Source organism: Pieris rapae, chromosome 11 (genome assembly GCF_905147795.1).
Source record: "Pieris rapae chromosome 11, ilPieRapa1.1, whole genome shotgun sequence".
Taxonomy (NCBI): domain Eukaryota; kingdom Metazoa; phylum Arthropoda; class Insecta; order Lepidoptera; family Pieridae; genus Pieris; species Pieris rapae.
In genome coordinates this window covers 7,236,387-7,257,244 of record NC_059519.1, presented here as the reverse complement: position 1 = coordinate 7,257,244, position 20,858 = coordinate 7,236,387, and the positions used below count along the sequence as shown (strand labels likewise).

General features: G+C 34.3%; 1 protein-coding gene across 1 annotated transcript in view; it reads left to right on the top strand.

Annotated features, from left to right (window-relative positions):
• The first annotated feature begins 305 nt into the window (after window positions 1-305).
• Window positions 306-20,858, top strand: part of LOC110994051 — a 34,971-nt gene continuing 14,418 nt past the window's right edge. The window contains exons 1-2 of the mRNA XM_022260534.2: window positions 306-437; window positions 14,032-14,314. Coding sequence (XP_022116226.1) covers window positions 14,291-14,314 — 24 coding nt within the window. The 5' untranslated portion in view covers window positions 306-437; window positions 14,032-14,290. The remainder of the gene's footprint in view (window positions 438-14,031; window positions 14,315-20,858) is intronic.

Sequence of the window (20,858 nt, the reverse complement as noted above, 5' to 3'; positions counted from 1 at the left end):
TTATTCACGAAGACTTCCAGGTCATAGAAATAAGGACTTCAGATCCAAACCATAAATAACTTTATAAATAAATGGGCTTGATACTCTGGTAAATAACTTGTTTAAGGCCAAACACTAGGAAATTCCTTGACAACTATGACGTTTTGCAATCGACGTGTAAACGTGAAAATTGAAGGAAAATGCGACATCTATGAACGATAGCGTGCACTTCAGCGAAAAATTACGATCTTTTATGACTGGTATACAAATTTAGTTCTTGCCCTACAAAAAGCGTTTCTGCTTTCATAATAATAAGAATACGTCGAGCGAGCCGGTCGGTTCGCTCGCTCGATACGTACGGACGCGGCGCGGTGTGCATGTGGGCCTTGAATGTGGATGTGTGCGCGGCCGTCCGGCGTAGCTTTCTGTTCACTTATATAACGACATACATAAGCACGGTAAATAATATACACTCTGAATAGGGAGCTATGTGCTGCCACCTAGCGGGCTTAGCAGTCAACGCGCCACAGACTACAGACTTTTCGGGTTCTTCGCTTCGATGAACAGTTATTTTGAATAAGAATCGGAGTTCAAAGATAACGCCAAAATTTAATTTTTACACTCGATTTATGCAAAATTTCTAACGTTGAAGCCTTGATCTGAAGCACGGAGTCGTATGCCAAGGCCTATATTCCCATAACAACGTAGTGTTTTATAATTAATAAAAAACCTAACATTAATAAGATTATAATTTAAAAAAAATGCAAAGCCTACAATAATGTTTTGATTAGACGACTTTCTTCACTGTGGAATAAAACTTAATTCCCAATGTAAAGTTTTAGAATTACTCTTTTCTAAGCAAATTGTTTTTGACCCAAATTAAACAAGTCGACTTCTTTATTCTACGACAGTGCACGCAATGTCAAAAGTTGCGATCAAGACAAGGTATTCTTTAACGAGTCGCCAACACGAGCTTTCGACTCAAGACTTGCGGGAAAATTTCACAAGCAGCCATCCATGACACTTGCTCTACGCTCTCTGCGTCTTTCCCATCGTTTTTGAACGGAGCAACGCGGCCATTTTGAAATGTTTCCCGCCTCAGACATAACCTCATTATTTATTTAAACTGTTCGCCATTATTTTAGCGCGAATTTAGGTGTTTTTGGATATATTTTTGTAGTGTGACGTTCATGGTAATATTTTAAGACTTAAGTCGCTATGAACAATTATTATTTATTTCAAATCTTATTAATTAGTATATCACACGTAGATATTATAAATATCTTTAAGTTACTCATAGCAAGCAAGTTGTTATATTTTCGAATCATTTCAGAATGAAGGAAGTTTAAAAAATCACACATATGTTACGAGTTTCTTGGTTACACCATGTGTTAAGTGTTGTTATGGGATGATAGTCATTAATAGAAGGGAATAAGGTTTAAATTAGCGTGACAAAAGTTTAAATAGTTTTTAGATGTTGAGAACGGCTCGCGCGTCGCATGTCAATGACTCAACGTTGAAACTGCGCAATGAACACGAAAGAGAAAAAGCAAGGATTTCACGTGCCTGTTTAGTGGTTATAGCAAGAAGCTAGAGTCTGCAGAAAGAGTCTCATATTTAAAATTTTACGGATATAAAGGCGACTGTATGGTATTTGGAATACTTTACAGCAGTTGATAGGATTTATTTGAATAACGTCACAAATCCAACCAATTATGTCGTAAATAATTGATTCATAGTGAATGCAAAATAAGCGTTTTTCTATAGTGTAGTTTTTCAATTGTATTTTCTTTACACGGGTGGCAAGGTATAATGGGAATTCTAATAAATGTATGAATGCGTGTTTTTTTTTAATATAAAAAAAAAGTTTTATTTCCGTAAATAAACACAATATATTGACATCGTTCTATCAAAATGTTTTATTTTAAAATTTATAAATTTTAGTATTATAATAATAATAATTTACAGTTGTTCATGTTTAGTATAGGTAATACTTGAAACAAGGGCAGTGCCGGGTTGGGGGGTGGAAGGGGAAGCCCTCTTAGAGAATCGATTTAAAATAAATAAATAATTAATTTGTCTATTACTTATTACGTAATATGTTTAAAAAAATGCAATATTACATAAAAAATAATACTTTACAATCCTCTGTAGCGTCTACTGCTTTATCGATGTTATAAAACAAGGTGGGTATAATATCCATTTGCCCCTCCAATGCGCTTAAGTGAATCCTGGGTTCCTTTTTTGGTTGTTTTTTAAGAAATTAATTAATTTTTATTTAAAAGTAGTTGTACAATGTATTGCCTTCTTTTTAAATATAATCTATTTATTATTAGATATCAATTTGTAATTTTATTTAAGATTAATGATTTCTTATTGTGTGTTTCCATATTGTATTTATAATTATAACTTTAACCACTTAAAATAACACAAATATTTTATACTCTTTTTTGTTAAAAAGCGAAAATAAATACCATAAAATATAATTATTTTTAAACATCCCAGAGGTTTCACGTTCGAATCCCGTCTGTTTATCAATAGATTGATTCTACAGACAGACAGACAGACAACATTTATTATGAACTTCACACATTGAAACACAAAATAATAATAATCAAAAAAGACAAAAAAACATAGAATTATTATTATTAAAAAAAGGTTCATTTTAAGTGTGTAATTTGTGTGTTGTGGTGGTAACTGGCCCTTAATCAGCATTATGCTGTAGAAAGTGTTCCACAGAGCTGGTCATTCTGCCAGAGACCACAGCAGTTAGTTTGCACATCAGACGCAAAAAAAGAAGAATAATTTAATAATAATAATAGTAGAAAAAACTATGATAGTAAAAATTAACCGTGTAAGTAAAGAAGTCTTGGACGATCTGTGTGTAAAAGTATATACTAAATAAAAATATAAAATAAGAATAAATTGTAAAAGGAGTGAAGAACCCTGCCTAATATTCAATTAAACAGAAGCAGAAATGACATCATAGAAAGACACATTACTGGACCTTATTTATATAGAAGTCAAAAGCAAAAACAAATTACTATGACTGAATTATTATTTAAAATAATACTCACATACGATGAAAAAACCTAAAAAGTTAAAGATTGTATTAATTTATTTTCAACTCGAAAGCGATAAGCACACATTCAATATCTATTTGAGACAAAACAACTACAAACTATAGAACCAAAGACAATTAATAGAACTCGCTGAGATGAGTTCTAGATTCGAATATGGCGCCAAATTCGTTCATAGTTCACGAACACGTGCGAAGCATGCCTCTAGGCAATTAGGTCTAGTTTTAGCTCAATGGAACTTTTAATTTAAGCCGTCTGTCTTTACCCAGTCAGTATACCGAAATAATAAACTACCTAATCCAATCCAAATCAATATCTAATTATGGTATGTAAAGAAAACATGTTTTTTATAGCGGTTCGAATACTGTGCGAAAAATATTAGACAGTGGTACATGATGACATTGCTCCATGACCAGCTGTAATTACGTAATTTACTAGTCTTGTCAGTGACTAAGAATTGAGACTGACTTAAAGTTCGAAACCCCACGAAATAATATCAGTTGTGACCTGAAGCTGGCTGGAAAAATCGTAAATAGTTATGTCTATATAAGTACTGCTATAGACAATAATGAATTATAATTCTTATTTGAGCAGAAATAAAGTTGAAAAGGAAAGTGTTATCATCCCTGCCATTTCGTTATTCTTTTCCAACTCGCGAATAGCGCAAAGCAATATCTCAAACATACAAAAATACACTCTCAGTCCACGCCACACAGTGACATTTCAGTGGTTATCAGTTACTGATAACAGCGAGTCGCGACAGCCATCTATCGAGGAACAACAAACGCGCTAGAGTCAAACGAAAACCTGAACTATCTAGATTAATAACAATTAATGCAGAATTGGCACAGGTCTTATGGCAAATAGGTCGAAAAAGAGGCATTATTTCAAAATACTTATTTCGGAATTTCAGGAGCGAAATCAACTTCATAACAATTAACGATACGACCCCCGCCTCTAAATTCCTCGCCCCGAGCGTACCCGCTATACGTGGCAATACGACGCCTTCGCATAGATAGAATAGAGAGCGGTTTCGGAACGCACCGTACACGGGAGGTTGTGTGCGTGCCGCGCGATCGTGTGCGCCTGTACGTGAACACGCACACAGCCGCATCGCCGGTGAGCGCTGTTCACCGCACTCTGTGAGCGCAAACAACCATCTATAAGGCCACGCTATAGCTGACAGAGGGACGGCCCGCGCCACAGGCCGTTACCTTTTACGTGGAATTAGTTTGTATGAAAATAACATTATTGTTATTTTTGCAGGTAATCAGTTTCTGGTGACGTCATTTTAGTCTTAACTAATGTAGTGGCTATTTATCAAGTTGCTAGGATTCTGTGATTTGCAATTAGGTAAAATAAGCTATGTATTAACAAAAAGTTTTAAATTCAAAATCACTCGCGAATGTATAGTAAAAGACATTGTATTGAAAATATTTTTCTGATATAGCATAGTTTCGTTGTTTTTTTTTCACTCTCAATTATCGATATTCAATGATAAAAAATCTTTAAAATTTATATAACTAGCTTCAAATTGTATTTTATATACATGCAGGTACATCTAGAAATACATTACTTATTAAACTTCAGTCCTACATAGATTAACATAAAAAATACTCAAATAATTAGAAGGGCGGCCTTATTGCAAAGAAGTGGTCTAGCAAATTATATTTGAAAAAAGAATACTTTTTAGGACTTCTATATAAGATTTTTCTGTCTAATGCGTTATAATGTTCTGATATTTATTGAGTGTCGGCAATGTTTTTTAAATCGTTTTAATACACTAACATTAAATATTTAATATATTAGACGTTTAATTGTAAAATGACCTTGACAATTATATACAAATCGCAGTATTACTTTAAATGAAAATAATGGATTACAACCTAACAAAAATATGCCATGTTTTAATTTTTAAGATTTTTCTCTAATTCTTTTTTCAGCAACTATCCAATATCGTTGCAAGGACTGCCTATCCCAAGGTTTATATTTTAAGTATAAATATATTTTAATAACTGTCCCCATTTCCTTAAAAAATGAAAAATAAAGTTCCCATATAAACTAAATGGCAAAACGGTGTAACGGCTCGAGGCGCGGAGCGGCCGGTATATTTCCGACATAATACCGCTGCGTCGAGCGATTACTACTATATATTCTATATACATTTAATAGCTATACAGGCGCGCATAGAACTGGCCGTACTTATGTGAGCGCTACGAAACAAACATTTGCGTCGCTTGAGCGCTTGAAAATTCAGGGCCGTCTAGTCATACATTGGTTTACAGCGCTTAAGCGCCAGAGAATGTTGGAGCCCGGCTTATTATTATCGTAGATTGGCGTCGGCGCAACTACACGGCGTTAGAAGGACGTTCCGTTTTAAATATCAGGTTTTATTATTATGAAGAGCGGCACAGCGGAGTGTGGACGAGGAGCGGCGGTTGCGTGCGATAACATTTGACATTCGTTATGAGCGGACGCGGGCTTTACGCACTGCTCAATGCCCATTGCGAGGCCGCGAACACTTAAGCTAAGAACGGTTTATCGTTTTACTATGAAATCACATTCCTGACACAACAAAGCCGTCTCTGGACTTAATAATAGATTAAGAATTAAAAAATTGAATTACTTGTACCCTAATACATGCGATACTGTATAAAGTACCGGCATAAACTATATACTATATTTATAGGTGGGAGTTCAATTTTCACTAGTAAGAGTATAATTTTAACAATTGGTACGACTAAGATTTTTTTTTACGTTTCGAACACGTTGAACGCAATTGTTTTCGTTTGACGTAAACAGCGGGACGATATTTTGGCGCAACTGGAAAGGAGTTTTGACCGCGGGATTTTGACAGTCGCATGATGGCAACACTGGACATTCCGCTAGCCGGGCAAAGAGGTCGCGTTGCGTCAGCGGCAATCGAAAGCCTCTAGCGTACCACACGCCCGTATTTATGACACCTAAATACAGGCTATACGAAATATTGTGTATGTAAAAATAAATAAAGAATATACTGAGTACAAATGACCGTACACTGGTGATACGTAGTCAATCTAGGTTCGATTCTCGATAAAACATACCTATGATAAAGATGGAAATGTGTTTGTCCCTTTGTCCCACTATGTCTAGCTTGAAAATGACAAAAATACTTCCATTTAACAAATCACCTACGAGATGAGGGCAGTTAATTAATACCGGCTTTATCTAGTGTACTGTTTTTTAATAATTGAAAAACCCTGATATCCAACCGTTATACCGTTTCAATCAGGTAAATAGTATTTTCTGTTAATTGTAGCGATCTTCATACTTATTAGACACATTTTATAGTTACGAAATGCTTTTCATGCGTACAAATATTATCTTAGTAACAATTGTAGTATTAATTGTACGTATTATGCAGTATTTCTTAGTTCCCTGAAGAAAAAAGGGTCGGTTATATAACATACCACTGATTAACTAATTAATTACGAATATAAGGGAAACAAAAAAATCAACGCATTCTGTCATTGCTACAATCATCAATACAAAACTGAAAATTCGAATTTCGAATGCCCGCCTAATGAGTCCAAAATTCAAGACTCTGAATACATTTGAAAAACGACCTTAACAATATAGCTTTAAAGCTAAATTTTAAGTATCGAACATGTTGTACGCCAGCCGGAGTCAAAGAGCAGAGATACGGATAAATGAGGAAAACCGATACGGAGAATAGAAGTAATATGTGTATGCGATTATAGATCTTATGCTAATGCAATAAGTATCACTTTAGCATGTAAATATTCTTGTGTATAACAAAAGAGTTCTGTACACCTGGAGTAAACTCCTATTTTAAATTAATCGTAATTTTCAAAATTTTCTTTATAATAAAGAACATTAAAAATGTATTTTAATTAATGTAACAATCAAAGGTCTCTAGTCTGGACGGGGCTTACTTTTTTATTAATGTCCAATCCTTTTAAAACCGATTTCAGATTGTTGTCCCAAAATCGAACCTAGGATTTATATGCATCCAAAACCCTACTAGCTATATATAGTGACAGTTCCAAATTAATATGGACATATTAACGTACGTTAATAAACTAAAAACTGTATGTTAATATATATAACAGAGTCGTAAGTCTATAGGTTTTAAGGCCGGCAACGCATCCATCATCATGGGTGTTCATGGACTACGACTACTGCCCTTTTTGGGCGTAAATATAGATTTGTCAATAAATAAATATCTTATCAACACTTTAAAAAAATTTCGATATTTTTCTTTTTAATAAAAAATATATATTAAAATTATAAATTGTAAAAAAAACAAGTTGAAATGATATTAAAACTTTTTACAAAAACCTTCATCTTTCAACCATTTAAAGCACAATTCACAATTATTCAAAGCGGTCGAAATGGCTTACTATGGAAGAATATTGTGTCGGGTTGAAGAAGACTCTATTAGGTTTTTGGACCACCCAAGTCCGCGACACCAGCGCTGAATATTGAAAATACAGTGAAATATATATGCGCATTTAACACTCGCTTGTATGTAGCGAATATTGTGAGGAACAAAACTCCTGACCTGATCTGATCTGACTGACCACCTAAAATATTAGAAAAAACAAATGAACAATGTCACACAGAAATCTGAAGTCCAGGCTCACTGGGTTACATCGAAATTGGATAGTCGTTATCGCTATTGCAAGGTAACCACGGGTAGACCGTAAGTGTAGACCAGGTAGTCCGTAAAATTTAAAGAAAGGTAAGAATTTGACAATGGTAGTTGCATTCGTCCAAATTCTGAAAGAAGGATGCTATTACACGTATACTATTAAAACGTTTTAATATTGTGGCTTGTATGAATTAACTATTTATTTAAAAAAATCCCCCAATACATAATATGAGTCTAGACAATACACGTATCATTTAAAAATAGTTTAAACTTTCATCTAACATTGGTATTTATAAGATGTACACTTATCAATAAAGGTATCTTAATGTCATAAATAAAAACAATTTTTCTGGTAATTAAAAAAATATATGTACATGACAGTATACTGCGTGATTTCCATCGAATGGCGAAGCTCGCTTTGCGCATGATCGAGGCTGAATTTATAATGACGTTATTTTTATGTACAGTTTTAATATACATATATAAATCAGTGCTTAACGTGTTCGTCAACTAATTAGTATTGTTGTTCTATGTCCAAAAGGGTTTTCAAGAAACTTAAAAACAATTTTTGGATGACAGACTAATTTCATGTATTTTTTTAATTATCTGTGATTTAAATAAAACGCGTCATATTATGTAAGTTGTTAACAAATTTTGTAGAATTTGGAAAGAAAGGTTACCAAGTAGGTCCTATATCCAAAGATGTTGTGTATCTGAATCTACAATACATACATTTTATCATTGTTTTTCGTATAAAAATATATCCGTTTTCCTCAATATAAAATTCTGAATTTAAAATCTTTTGAATGATGAATTAAATTTAAAAAAAGTTATGAACACGTAGAAGCGCCCTGGAATTTCTAGATCTATGATCATTCAATTACAATTCTTTCGATGTTAAGCATTGTGAGAATATTTATATGAGTGTAAGATTCAGATTTGACAATTAGAGCTAAGTCTCGACTTTGACTCCATAACTAAAAAATTTTCAAAAAGTATATATGCTCAAATAAAAAATACCCTTACATTTTTAAGTATTATTTATTCATTAAATTCACAAATTCTATTGAAAGTTGATGAGAATGCCTGTTATCCAAATAATATACTCATACCACACCTATAAATACATTTAAAAATACTGTATCATTGATATTTACTGAATTAAATTGTTATAAGTTGGCAGCACTGTAATTTCACTTTCGCGATCTGCAGTAAAGAATGTAGCATGTTGCATCTTAAAAATTCATGCGTGTATAGTTTTGGTAGTTATGAACTAGAGGGCACTATTTCGCTTAATATTCCTTTTTTAAAAGGCAATATCGTCAAAATATCTATAAGTCCTTTATAAAAATTTCATGAAATCATTGTGTATGAAATATTGATAGATTATGGCGCTTTAATTAAATGCTTAGGCTAAATGTTATATTTGTTTAGGGCTTCAGGATTAATTTATGCAAAGGTAAGTTCAATTGCAGCGGCTTGAGTAAGCAAATAATTATTATTCTAATTAGTATTACCGAATCATAATAGGTTTTACTTTGTATCGCAAATCAGTAATATAATTCTTTTCTATGCCAAAATACTTAGTCGGGAAAAATAACCTCTATTTGTTTTAAGTGAGAAAAAGTTTTTTTTTGTGTATACTTTTTAGACGAAAAATTTATTTTTTAGAGTTTAAGCAGTTAAAGACATTACGATATAATTATAAGAATGATTTGTTGTTGATGTTACTCTATTAAATTAAGTCCTATGTAGATGATATAATAATTGATATAGAAAAGAGAAAAAATATTTGTGCAGAACATAAGTGCTTCATTATAACGATAGAATTTCATCGTCCGTCAACTCAAAGGCGGCTTTAATTATCACATTTTTTAAATCGATATCTGCTTAATAAACTTAATTCTATGGGTTTACAGGCGATGTTTTTCTAAGAATGACACTCTCACTTCCAGGAACCTTGTTAGTGCTCTAAGTAAGTACGCTCTTGAAGAACGAGTTGGTTCGGAAATACTTCAGCAAGCAGCTGACTAACTGATAACTTATTAATAAAATAGCAATGAGCAGTGTTGGCCTTTTTTTAATATACGACGTGGAAATGCATTTGGGAAAAAAGTTCCAGGGGTGTGTGGGACTCGACCCACACCAATATCTCTGCTATTCAGAGACTGGGTGAACATTACCCACTAAAACCACCTCGAGAAGTTCCTACAAAGCCGCGATACAGAGACTCCGGGGTTGCTGTATTCTACCGGGACCTCAATGACAAAGCGGTGCGGGCCTAGTGGTTTTTACGTCTACTCTTTTTGCCGGGTATCAAACCTACGACTTACACCAATGGACATTATAGTATGTGCGTATAGTCTTCCTTTTCGAGACGGCAACCTTTACCAAGAAGTTTGCCGTTGAGACTTGATTTAGGTCAGGTAGTGTATTGGTATAATTACTAACAGAACGAATAAGATATTATATATTAAAATACTTAAAAAAATATCGCCAATAAATAGTAAACTTATGAATAACATACTATTGCCTCAAATAACTAATTTATTAATCACATATTAAATAAACTAGAAAAAAATTCTTGTCGATAAGACCCAAACTTTGGAACTGAGAACGAAGAACTCCTGTGACTATATGAACATCTCATGTTATCTTCGTAAAGACAATTCGCCGAAATAATAATGAAGTTATAAATACAGATAAGAAACGGTTCCATTTTATAAAATATAATAGACTTAAACTACAGTTTACTCATAAAAAATATATTTATTTTGTAATCCTACAACTTACATACTCATACAATATACATATACTTACAGAAATATAATAAAACACAATCAAACTAAAGATATGCCCAAATATGGAATACGTATATCATACAAAAAGGTTCAAATGTGGAAGAAAATCGATAAATTAAAGACATTTAACTAAGTAATGTATAATTCGGCTGTACTGTATGCTGGTGTGAAGGTAGATGCAGGTTATTTAGCGCTATGGTTATTTCTTAATACTCCTCATTCCTGACTTTAAAGACCGTATTCCGGTCCACTGATACTTCTTCGAGTCGTTACTATGCGTCAATTTTTTTCCAAATATGTGATCTGTGACGTACTTATATTCTATGAATAATAATTTAACATTTTATAGAATAAACAAAATACAAGTATATACAAGCATAAGTCGAACATGATATCCATGCCCTGCTTTCACACTGATTGTGTAAAACGACACTATGAAGAGTCAGCTTTTCAGCATCAACCAGCTGCATCGTAATATGCTCCGTATCACAACGTCAGAAGGCGAAATGTCCCTTGCGCAATTAAAAACCTATGTTGCTATTCCACAGCGCTGATCACGCGAAATGGAGCGCCGTAGTGCGTACGCGCATCGCAACCTGCAAGCGCACCTTGCGCATAAAATACCCACTAAATGATGCCGGCTGAATCTATGTTTTTGTGGCATTTCTACGCAGTTACAAACTATATACTAAAGATAGGCTTGTTAATAATGTTATTGGGAGATATAGCTTTTCGATTTTCTACGATTTTTCACAAATAATTTGTATCTGGTGAAGGTGATGTTTGATCTTCGATTTGATTCTCTTAGCGTCTAAGGTATTCTATAATTATATATCACTTATTATTTTCTACTAAACATGAATAAGAAGAATAAATGTTATTACGATACGTATGTTGCACAGACTAGCACCAACAGACTACAGGAGATGTTTTTTAGTCAGTTTAAAATAAAGTATTTGTAGCCAGTGCCATAACTAGTGGTACATAGGCCAGTCATATATTATTACTTGTATAGGCCGTTATAGGTTTTTAATCAAAATGACCAATACCTACTAGTGATATATATATGTATATAAAATTATATAATAAAATAAGGTAGAATATTGAGTTGAAGCTGATCTTTTTGGCGAAACTATTCCGGCTTGTATCATTCATTATATAAGCCGGGATAGTATCCTCTTCTCTCTCTCTCTTTATATTTATATAATGTAGATTATAAATGGCCATCTGCTTTAGAAAAAAGAATAGAATAATGAATCATTTTAATGTATTGCCATAATTTTTATGTTGTTGACAATAAATTAGAAATGTGTTAAATTTTGAGACACATTAACACAAGTGGATAATCACAGTATACATATGATGACACGAAACATGCATTTGTGTGCTTTACGCAAACCAAAAAAATATTTAACTAAATATAATGAACAATCTTTTGTCACTACCGAAATAAAATATTATTCAAACTAGTAATTTAGAATGTCCAATATGGCAATAACTTTAAGATGGTACCGTGTGTGATGAATGATTGAGATTCTAGGACCCCGAAGTTCATACATGGTCATTGTTCAGTCACCTTCAGAAAAACGTACAGTAATGGGCGTAGAAGTAAATTTTCTCGTTCAAATTCAATTATTATATGACCTTAATGCTAGAGAAAGAAAGATATCTGTTTTTTTTAAATTTGGAACGTCATTTCAGTTTACTGTAGAAACATTAGTGGATTAGAATAGTCTACGCTCAACATTGTCCATGGTAGATTTTCCATGACATAGGTTAAAATCAATAGTGTCGTGTTGATTCCAAAGACTTTGCGCAATGCGGTGCAGTGGTGACACCGCTCCATACATACAGTGGGATGTTGGTTTGGTCTGGGATCCGAGTTCTATAAATTCTATTCGTATTTTTTAAGAAATCGAGTTAAAACATTTATGTTTCTTCATCTTTAACGACTTGCAAAAGAAGTACCAACTGTTTTTTCTTTTTTTATATACATATGTTTACTAAGAATTTAAGTCTAAACTACTTTACTAAAAAGGGATTTTTATCATAAGAAAGTGTCCAATAACACTACTCAGTCTCGATTAAGGGGAAGACACTCTGTTCTTAAGTTCTATTTCTTTACTCACTGAAGCCTGAACAGCCTTGACATTCACGTGATGGTTGAGCCTATGTTCGTGGGCTAAATCAGTTTTTTTTATTAATATGACGACGTCCTCTACATTAAGGTCTCGATGGAGGGCGAATGTACCAGGGACCATTGAATATTCCCAGCACTTTGTTTTGGAAATGTTGGATTACTTGGATGTTACTATTACTGGTGCAACTCCATAGTTGGTAACCATAAGTCCATAGACGTGTCAGGACTTGCTTGTAGATCAGTAAATTATATTATATTTAACATTTCGAAGCCTTTGTTTATCGTTTAGTCTCGTTCTTATGCACTAATCGAAAGCGCTTGGTCATGGCGATAAGCACTGCATGTGTAAACGAAAGTAATGCATTTCGCGCCAAACCAGGCGTTTAATTTCCAATACATTATTTTATGATTTTCATTGTACCGACTTCACGACAGTTGCAAGTTTCCGCAATATAAAATTTCCCTTTCATACAATTTCATCGCAAAAGTTACATTGCGCTGTAATCGAACAATCGCTTATCGCTAGAAATGCCGAGCGTGTAATGGATAGCACCGTCCAAACAATATTTCTTTGTTACGCTGTGGCTTGAGAAATTCTTTATCAGCTTAGTAAGGGGCGTCGGCAGGTTACATCCTAGTGGCGCGCTCTATTGAGAGGCAGGAGAACAGATAAATCTATGGACAAGGTTGTGATGTCGATTACAATTATTGTTCGGTGTACATTGATGACTCTCTGTGTAGAATTGTGAAGGCGGAATACGTGCCACGCAATGTATATCATGTTATGGATTTCTGTTGTTTATTTTTGTAACTGGGCATATCTAGCGCGGCCTAGCGGCCTTCTCCACCGCAACGCAAATCGTTGAAATCAAAACTTTCACGCTACGGGCCAGGGTGCTACGAGTTTGCTACAAACTTCCTGCTACGCGCCCTGCACTCGAAACTTTGTTTCAAAACGTTTGTTGTCATCTTATCTGACCTACGAAAATCTTTTTATCTACGCAATCGCTACGCGTATCGTAGCTTATTGCTAAAAATAAATGCATGTTCATTTCGTCTAATGAACACAAAGTCAGATTTATAAGTTTAATGAAAAAATCTGTGGTTTATATGTGGAAAAGTATGTGATATGTGAGCAAAAGCTTCACATAAATTGCAATTGCATTACGCTTAACCTATGTATGTTACCTACATTATTCTCGTAAGTATGCTTAAAAAAATCTTAATTGTGTAACATACATTTCAAATATTAGCGTGAAAACTTTCTTAAACATTTAATATAGTCTCAATATTATCGCTGCTAGAAGATTAATAAGTCAAGAAAGAACAAGTGATTTATACTAAAGAACGGAGTAAGTTTAATTTTGTTTTTCGTAGAAGCAAACTGCTGAGCGCAGGTGGGCCGCGCTGAGAACGAATCCAAATACTGTACGAAAGGCGAACTGGCGAAGCAGGTCGGGCTTCATCGGATACGAAACGTCGTAAACGCCACGCTATTCGCCGCGACCCTTCTAGGCTCAGTCTGCGCTCGGCCTCCGCACAGTTGATACGTGTTAGTGACGCCGTGCTGTGACATATTTGACAGTTGTTATCGTGTTCGTGTTATGTTTTCGTATCGGAACTATGGTCTATCCCCATGAAGATGTGGAGTGATTTCCAGGTAAGAATATAGTTTAGACGCCTTTTGTAGTTATTGTGAAATTTCTTTATTTTCGACAAATTTTCACCAATTTTGTGTTGGAGTTATTTTGTAAAATATCAGACGTTGTATTTTTTGTTATAATGAATATACAGGTTCGGATCAGGAAAAGTAACTATTAAATACTCTATCTGCAATTTTCCTGGCATTACACAATTTCAAGTTTACAACACTGATATTTTTCATTAGCTTCTGCAATAAAACTAGTTCAAGATTCAATGTTAATTTATTATAAATCTATCTAAAACTTCATTTTATAACGTGTTTAAATTTGGAAAAGGAGCAAGTAGGTAGGTCGGTAGTCATTATTTAAAGAATAATTTGAGCGTACCTTTCATTGTTAAGCGTTTTAAATCAAAATTTTCCGTTGTCTTTCGTTTTGAAACTTTGTGATATTTTATGTTATTTAGTTTGAAAACTAGCTTTCTTTGTCCCGCTAATAATATCACCTTACAGATATACCATAGCATTAATTCTTTGTTAGTTATTAGAATAAGACCGTTGAAACTATGACCAAGAGAATAGACACATTGTTCTAAATTCTTTGTTTCTCGTATAATTAAATTATATAAAACTATTTCCATTTAACGTGCGATACGCGCCTTTTTTCGAATCTGACATCTTGCCGCGTTTCCGGCGACCTGTCAAACGTCATGTGATAAATAGAAGGGCGCATTCTGTAGTTTTAAATCAAAAGCGTTCGAATCTTGATAACTGCGCGATGCTCGAGGCGAGCGAGTAGTCATCAAGAAATATGTAAATGTTGCTGACTCGCTCTAGCGCGTAGCGCTGTCCCTGTCTGACGGGTGTTTTTGTGTCGGGGCGGGTTTTTTGTGTGCGCGGCCGAGGCTGCCGGCGCCCGACTCGACTCGACTCCACATTAATTATCGCAGAGTTGACTTGCCAGCGTGAACACTTTACTTTCTATATTGCTCCTTCGTTTTATAACGAAGAGTTTGAATCTATTTTTCGCAGCAGATTTGCGTCTTTGTTTTATTTATCAATTTATATCAACGATAATGGCATTTTATCAAAGCAGATAGCGCGTACCTAACAAAGAAAAGTATATCATTTTGCTTATATCAATAATTCTGAGCAACTTAAACGAAATTTAATTTAATTAATTAAAGTAGAAACGTTTAGAAATGTAAAATGTATAGGTTCGGTTTTCCCATGAGCACAGCGAGGGCGCGTTGCCATGCCAACGTACTGGGACGCCCCGCCTATATTACGCTCTCTTCTCCAAGAAGAGAAACTGAAACACTATTAAGAAAAACTTTGCGTATTTCTTATCACCGCGATAACGTTATCAAGCTATCAGTTCCATGAACATTTCCACGGAGTTGAATTGCGTAACATAAAGAAATTTTATATATTTTATAACATTTTAAAATATTTTTATTATTGTTTATTACCTTTCGTATTTATATTCTCTTAAACCAAAAATCATAATATAGAAATCATTATCAATTACCAATTTACCCAATCTTGTTTATCTCTTAAGCCGCTGAGCCGATAATTATTAATTTTACTATAAAATCTTTGACAGAAATGATAACCACTTTTATATGTTATTCAAAAACGAGACCAAATAAGTATGTCAAAGTCCATGAAATCATTTTTGACGCGCTTCAGAGTTTAATATTTCAGTACTAAGTACATATTTCATAAATTACAATTATGATTTTTTTATATCTAGTATCCGTATCTAGCAATAATGATAAATATTACTCTAAGAATTATAAGCACCAACACGTCATAACATTTCATAATAATTCAATGTAACAATCTTGCGTATAATATAGACTGAACAAATGCAGATTTTTTATCTATTCTGTGTAGATACTATAATATATCTGTGGCATAACTCGTTACGGCGTATGTAGACTTTGAGGGGGTGAAAGGGGGAATCTAGGAATGCGACTTGTTGCAGTTGCGACCTCACATGTCATTCATGTTACTTAACACAACAGTAATGTATCACTTATTCGAAACTTCAAGAGGACTTGGAGTGGAATTTATGCCCCACTTAAAAAACCTAAACTTTAAATGACAATTTAAAATTACAATATTAAGTTAATATTTTACAAATACATATAATGTTCATTTCAAAGTCGCTTAAACGTTGACGAAATTTTAAATATACCGTATAAACCGAATTTTCAAATATATACAGCGATGTGACTTGTTATTTTATATTTCTAATATTTATATTCTGGATGGATTTGATCCTAGATGTGAACGGTAAAGATCGATCGATACTGAGATCAGTGCCATCTACCGTAAATGCTTGAACTAAATATCGTTAATTGTTGCCAATATGTATCACATTTCTTTTAAAATGTAAAGGCTAATTCTAAAATAGTATTTTCACCATAAAATTATTTTTATTTATTTATTTATTGTATAAATAATCTTAAATAATAGAAGTTTGTATGGTGGAAAAATAAACTGGACACAGTTTTTCTGTCCACCAGGACGTCGAAAATATTTAGTAAATTATAATTAACTTAATAAAGTGACATAATATACAACAAAACAACTTTACCCGCAAAAATTGCACAAACAACGCACTAAAACAATCGAAACACCGCCGCTTCATACATAGCCGATGCAAAACTAATGATTTATGGAAGTTCAAATTTTAGCCTTTGCATCTGGATCGGAACTTACTAAATCTACTAAAAAGTACATTACTTTAAGATTCCTACTTTACGCTAAGTACATATTATGTCAAAAACATTATTCTGACATACACAAGAACGAAGAAGTCTCGCCTGTAAATCTATCTATGTAATGTATTTACTTTACAGATTACGAATGAATCGTTTTTACTACACACAAATATTCATATCTCATTGAAACGTAATTGACACGCACGTGTCGTAGTAAATAAACGAATGAATGGGTTTTCTTACCGGACATGCACGCATTATGCAAACATGCTAATTATTCTGTCATATAGAAACGCTATTGTCCCAATTAAATGGGGCATTGACATGTGAATTATGACCGCACACCTGTTGAGAAACGTCAGGTGTATAAGTATTTGTGTTGTATTGAATTACTCGAGCGTCTTTTGTTAGGCACGCGTCGAACCTGTCTAATGATAACCTAATTCGTTGCGATTTTTTGTGATTATGAGATAATATTTATTTATGTACATACTATACAGTATACATTAAAATAATCTTAGATACATGACAATTACTGTGATCGTAAATTTATATTTAACTAGTAATTAAAATTTATCAGCTGCATAAGTAATGTTTATTCTGTTGTGTTCACGAAAAATTCGACTTGGTGCCTGTACTCCTAGGTTGGTTTTTGACAATTTGGATGTTTCTACTCGTAATGTAGTTTATATTATATGAATAACCTGTCAAAAGACTTGTGAACGTGACTTGTAAATCGGCACAGGTATCGCGACTCTGTGTGCCAGGCTAAGAGGTTTATTTCGCACGCACCGCGACCCAATTACAAGTCTATAAAACAATATGATGTCGTTGAACTTCACTTTCGTGTGCCCATGTAAACATTGCAACTGTGTAAACACTCCCGTCCCAGACGCTCCGACGCCAATAATTTATGTAAATTCACGTCATGCTATAACAGTGACGTTTTTATTACATTTTTCTTATTTTGACGGTCAAGTTCAGAGCGGGGTGAAAGTTTAATAACCGTCATTAATTTCAACGCTTATTTATGTCTTTCCCCGTATTTGTTGTACGAACTTCAGCGATCAAAAATACGCGACATGACCTCAACTCTAATAATATATAACGACACCTTGTTTTAAAATAGATCTATTATTTATAACTTATTGTTTATAGTTTGTCTTATACCTTTTGTTTAGTCACTAGTTGTTAGTGCAAATTTAAATTATCCCGTAATGGGCGTGACTGACGTAAGAATGCGAATAAAACGTTTCTATGTTGTCAATTACGTTTTACTACTAGCGTAAAATCTTGTTTAGGTATAATTGCTGATAGCTTTATTAATGCCATTTCGTAGGTAACTATTAATCATTTATGAATGAATTGATGTTATACCGGTCAACGATATCGGCTATAAACGTCACTTTATAAGCACATAAATAATCATAATGACGTGTCGGAAGTTACCGGAACCACGTGCACAGATGTTATATTATGTAACATTGTTTTGACATTCGACGACACATTTAGCGGACATTAAGTGGATCAATGAACTTGAGCCGTTTGTTACGCAACGATCGGCGTTTGAGTGTGATTTATGCACGGATTATCACGCGATACATTTCAATTTACGTTTCATTCATTGAGATAATGGCCGTGCACCACTCATTTATATGCACCTCGTCACAGCGTTCTCATCTCATAGACGTGCGGGCGTTAAGCCCATATCGAGAGTGAACCTGCATTACGTTTTGAAGCCACATACGTGCTGTCTTGTCGAATAACTTAGTATTAACTGGAAGTTTCAAGACGAAGGGGTGAAGGGAGTACGTCTTCACCCATTGACGGTTGAAGCGAGCCGCGACACTTTCACTGCTCCGTTATTGCAGTTACTACGCGCCTACTGCATTGGGGCTGCGCCACCCCTAGCGCTCCCCTAGCCACCCCGTGCAGGGCACGATAAATACAAGGGTGCCTTTGAAAATTTAGAAACTAACGTTATTCTATCTTCAATAGATTCCGTTGCCCATCAAAAGAATGCTCAACTATTTTAACTGTTAGAATTCTGTTCATACGTATTAACGCCACCGCGCAAAAAATTAATGGTTAGCAAGTATGGGCAACCTAAACTTAACCTAAACCTATTTTGCTTCTAAAGTGTCTTGATTAAAAAAAGTGATTTATATTTAATCATCAATAATTTAGTTTTAGGTCTAGCTAGAATTCCTTACTATCGTATACAGTTGAACTGCATTTAGTAATACCACTATAGTAACGAAGATGTTTGAGTTAAGATAACACGAATGCAATGACAATAGATAAGTTGTAATCAGTCTTTCAACGGACGCGTTTTAAGTCTAGACGGTCGGTCGTTAAGTGGGACAATGTCAATGGTGAGGGCTCGCCATTATTTGCGTAGACGTGTGGAGGAACGTAGTGACAAGTGTTCGGAAGTTTGTAAACATTGCCGGCCTTGTTCCCGGCACGTTAGTCACGCACCGGTAATACTTCCACGGTAATTACCATACACCGATTGTTTACTCATCTGTGCGAGATAATCGAACGCAACTTACGTCAAATCGGCAACGCGTTCTATTATTTGTTGCGTATGTGTTGATGTCACAAGAAAATAATAACATTTCCAATATTTAAAACTTGTTTAGATAAAAATTTAGCAATGAATAAATATGGCACAGCGAGCTGCCGGCGTTTAAGGTGCAGACAGGGATCAAACTTTTTAAATTTGTTTTAATTTACTACTCATCAATGTAAATACTGTATATACATATATATTACATATTTGCAAAGTGTAACCGATAGTACGGTATCGTAGTGAGCGTGAATTGGAAATATGGAGAAGGCATTTGTTTGCGAGGAAGTCCCGCGTCTATCGGCAGTGATTGATGGCCAATAGATAGTTCGACATTGAACCTGCACGGCCACTGTAAATATGTATAGCTCCAGTGACGTCACGCGCTCTGACGTAATCCTACGTCACGTACTTTTTGTTACATTGCATTCGCCTTATCTTTTATTGGCTTACGCTACCTGTTGTATGAATTGTTTATTTGTGATCGGCGGAGTGGGATTTTATCTTTGATATTGAATTAGATTTTGTTATATTTAACGGTATTTACACTATTGTGAACGCTATGAATGAAAACGTCTCCCCTAATACAGAATATGGGACTTGAATTTAATATAAACCTTACCTTATTATAAGCGATTGATGTTACTTGAGTTGCTCTCGGGACTAATCTTCTAAGTGCGTAGCGTTTAGGTGGGTAGTTGTAGGAGCCGCCCACTCTGCTATTAAAAATTCATTCTTGTTCCAACGCTTGGTTTAATCAGTCGCGTTTGATGTTGGATGTATGAAATACATTTAACTGTCAAGAAAGTAATGTTACGTAGAAATTCCTAATTAATAATATTATAGCAGTTCGAGTATGTTTTTCTGAGGAATGTTTTTGTGGGGTTAAAAATTTGAAAAATTGCTTTCAAGCCAGATTTTTTTAAATAATTTCCAATTATTAAAAAAAATCTGTCATATCAATTGTTCCATATGTTGGTATGTACCTAAAACGTTAGGCTAAGTAAAAAAACATTAAGGTGAAATGAAGTTAGTTAACAAAATATTGATTCCTCCAAGTATAAAACAACTTTGTATACAGTGTTATTTGCAGTATACCCAAACGAATCCGTTTGTAAACACCTACGAAGCACGAATAGATAGAATAAGAAAACATTTTTAATTGTAAATTACTATAATGCAGTGTTAGAGGGGGTTCTCCAAGGGAGACCGGCGCTCCACCCCGGCCCTTGATCTCGATACGGGCGTTACTATGGTA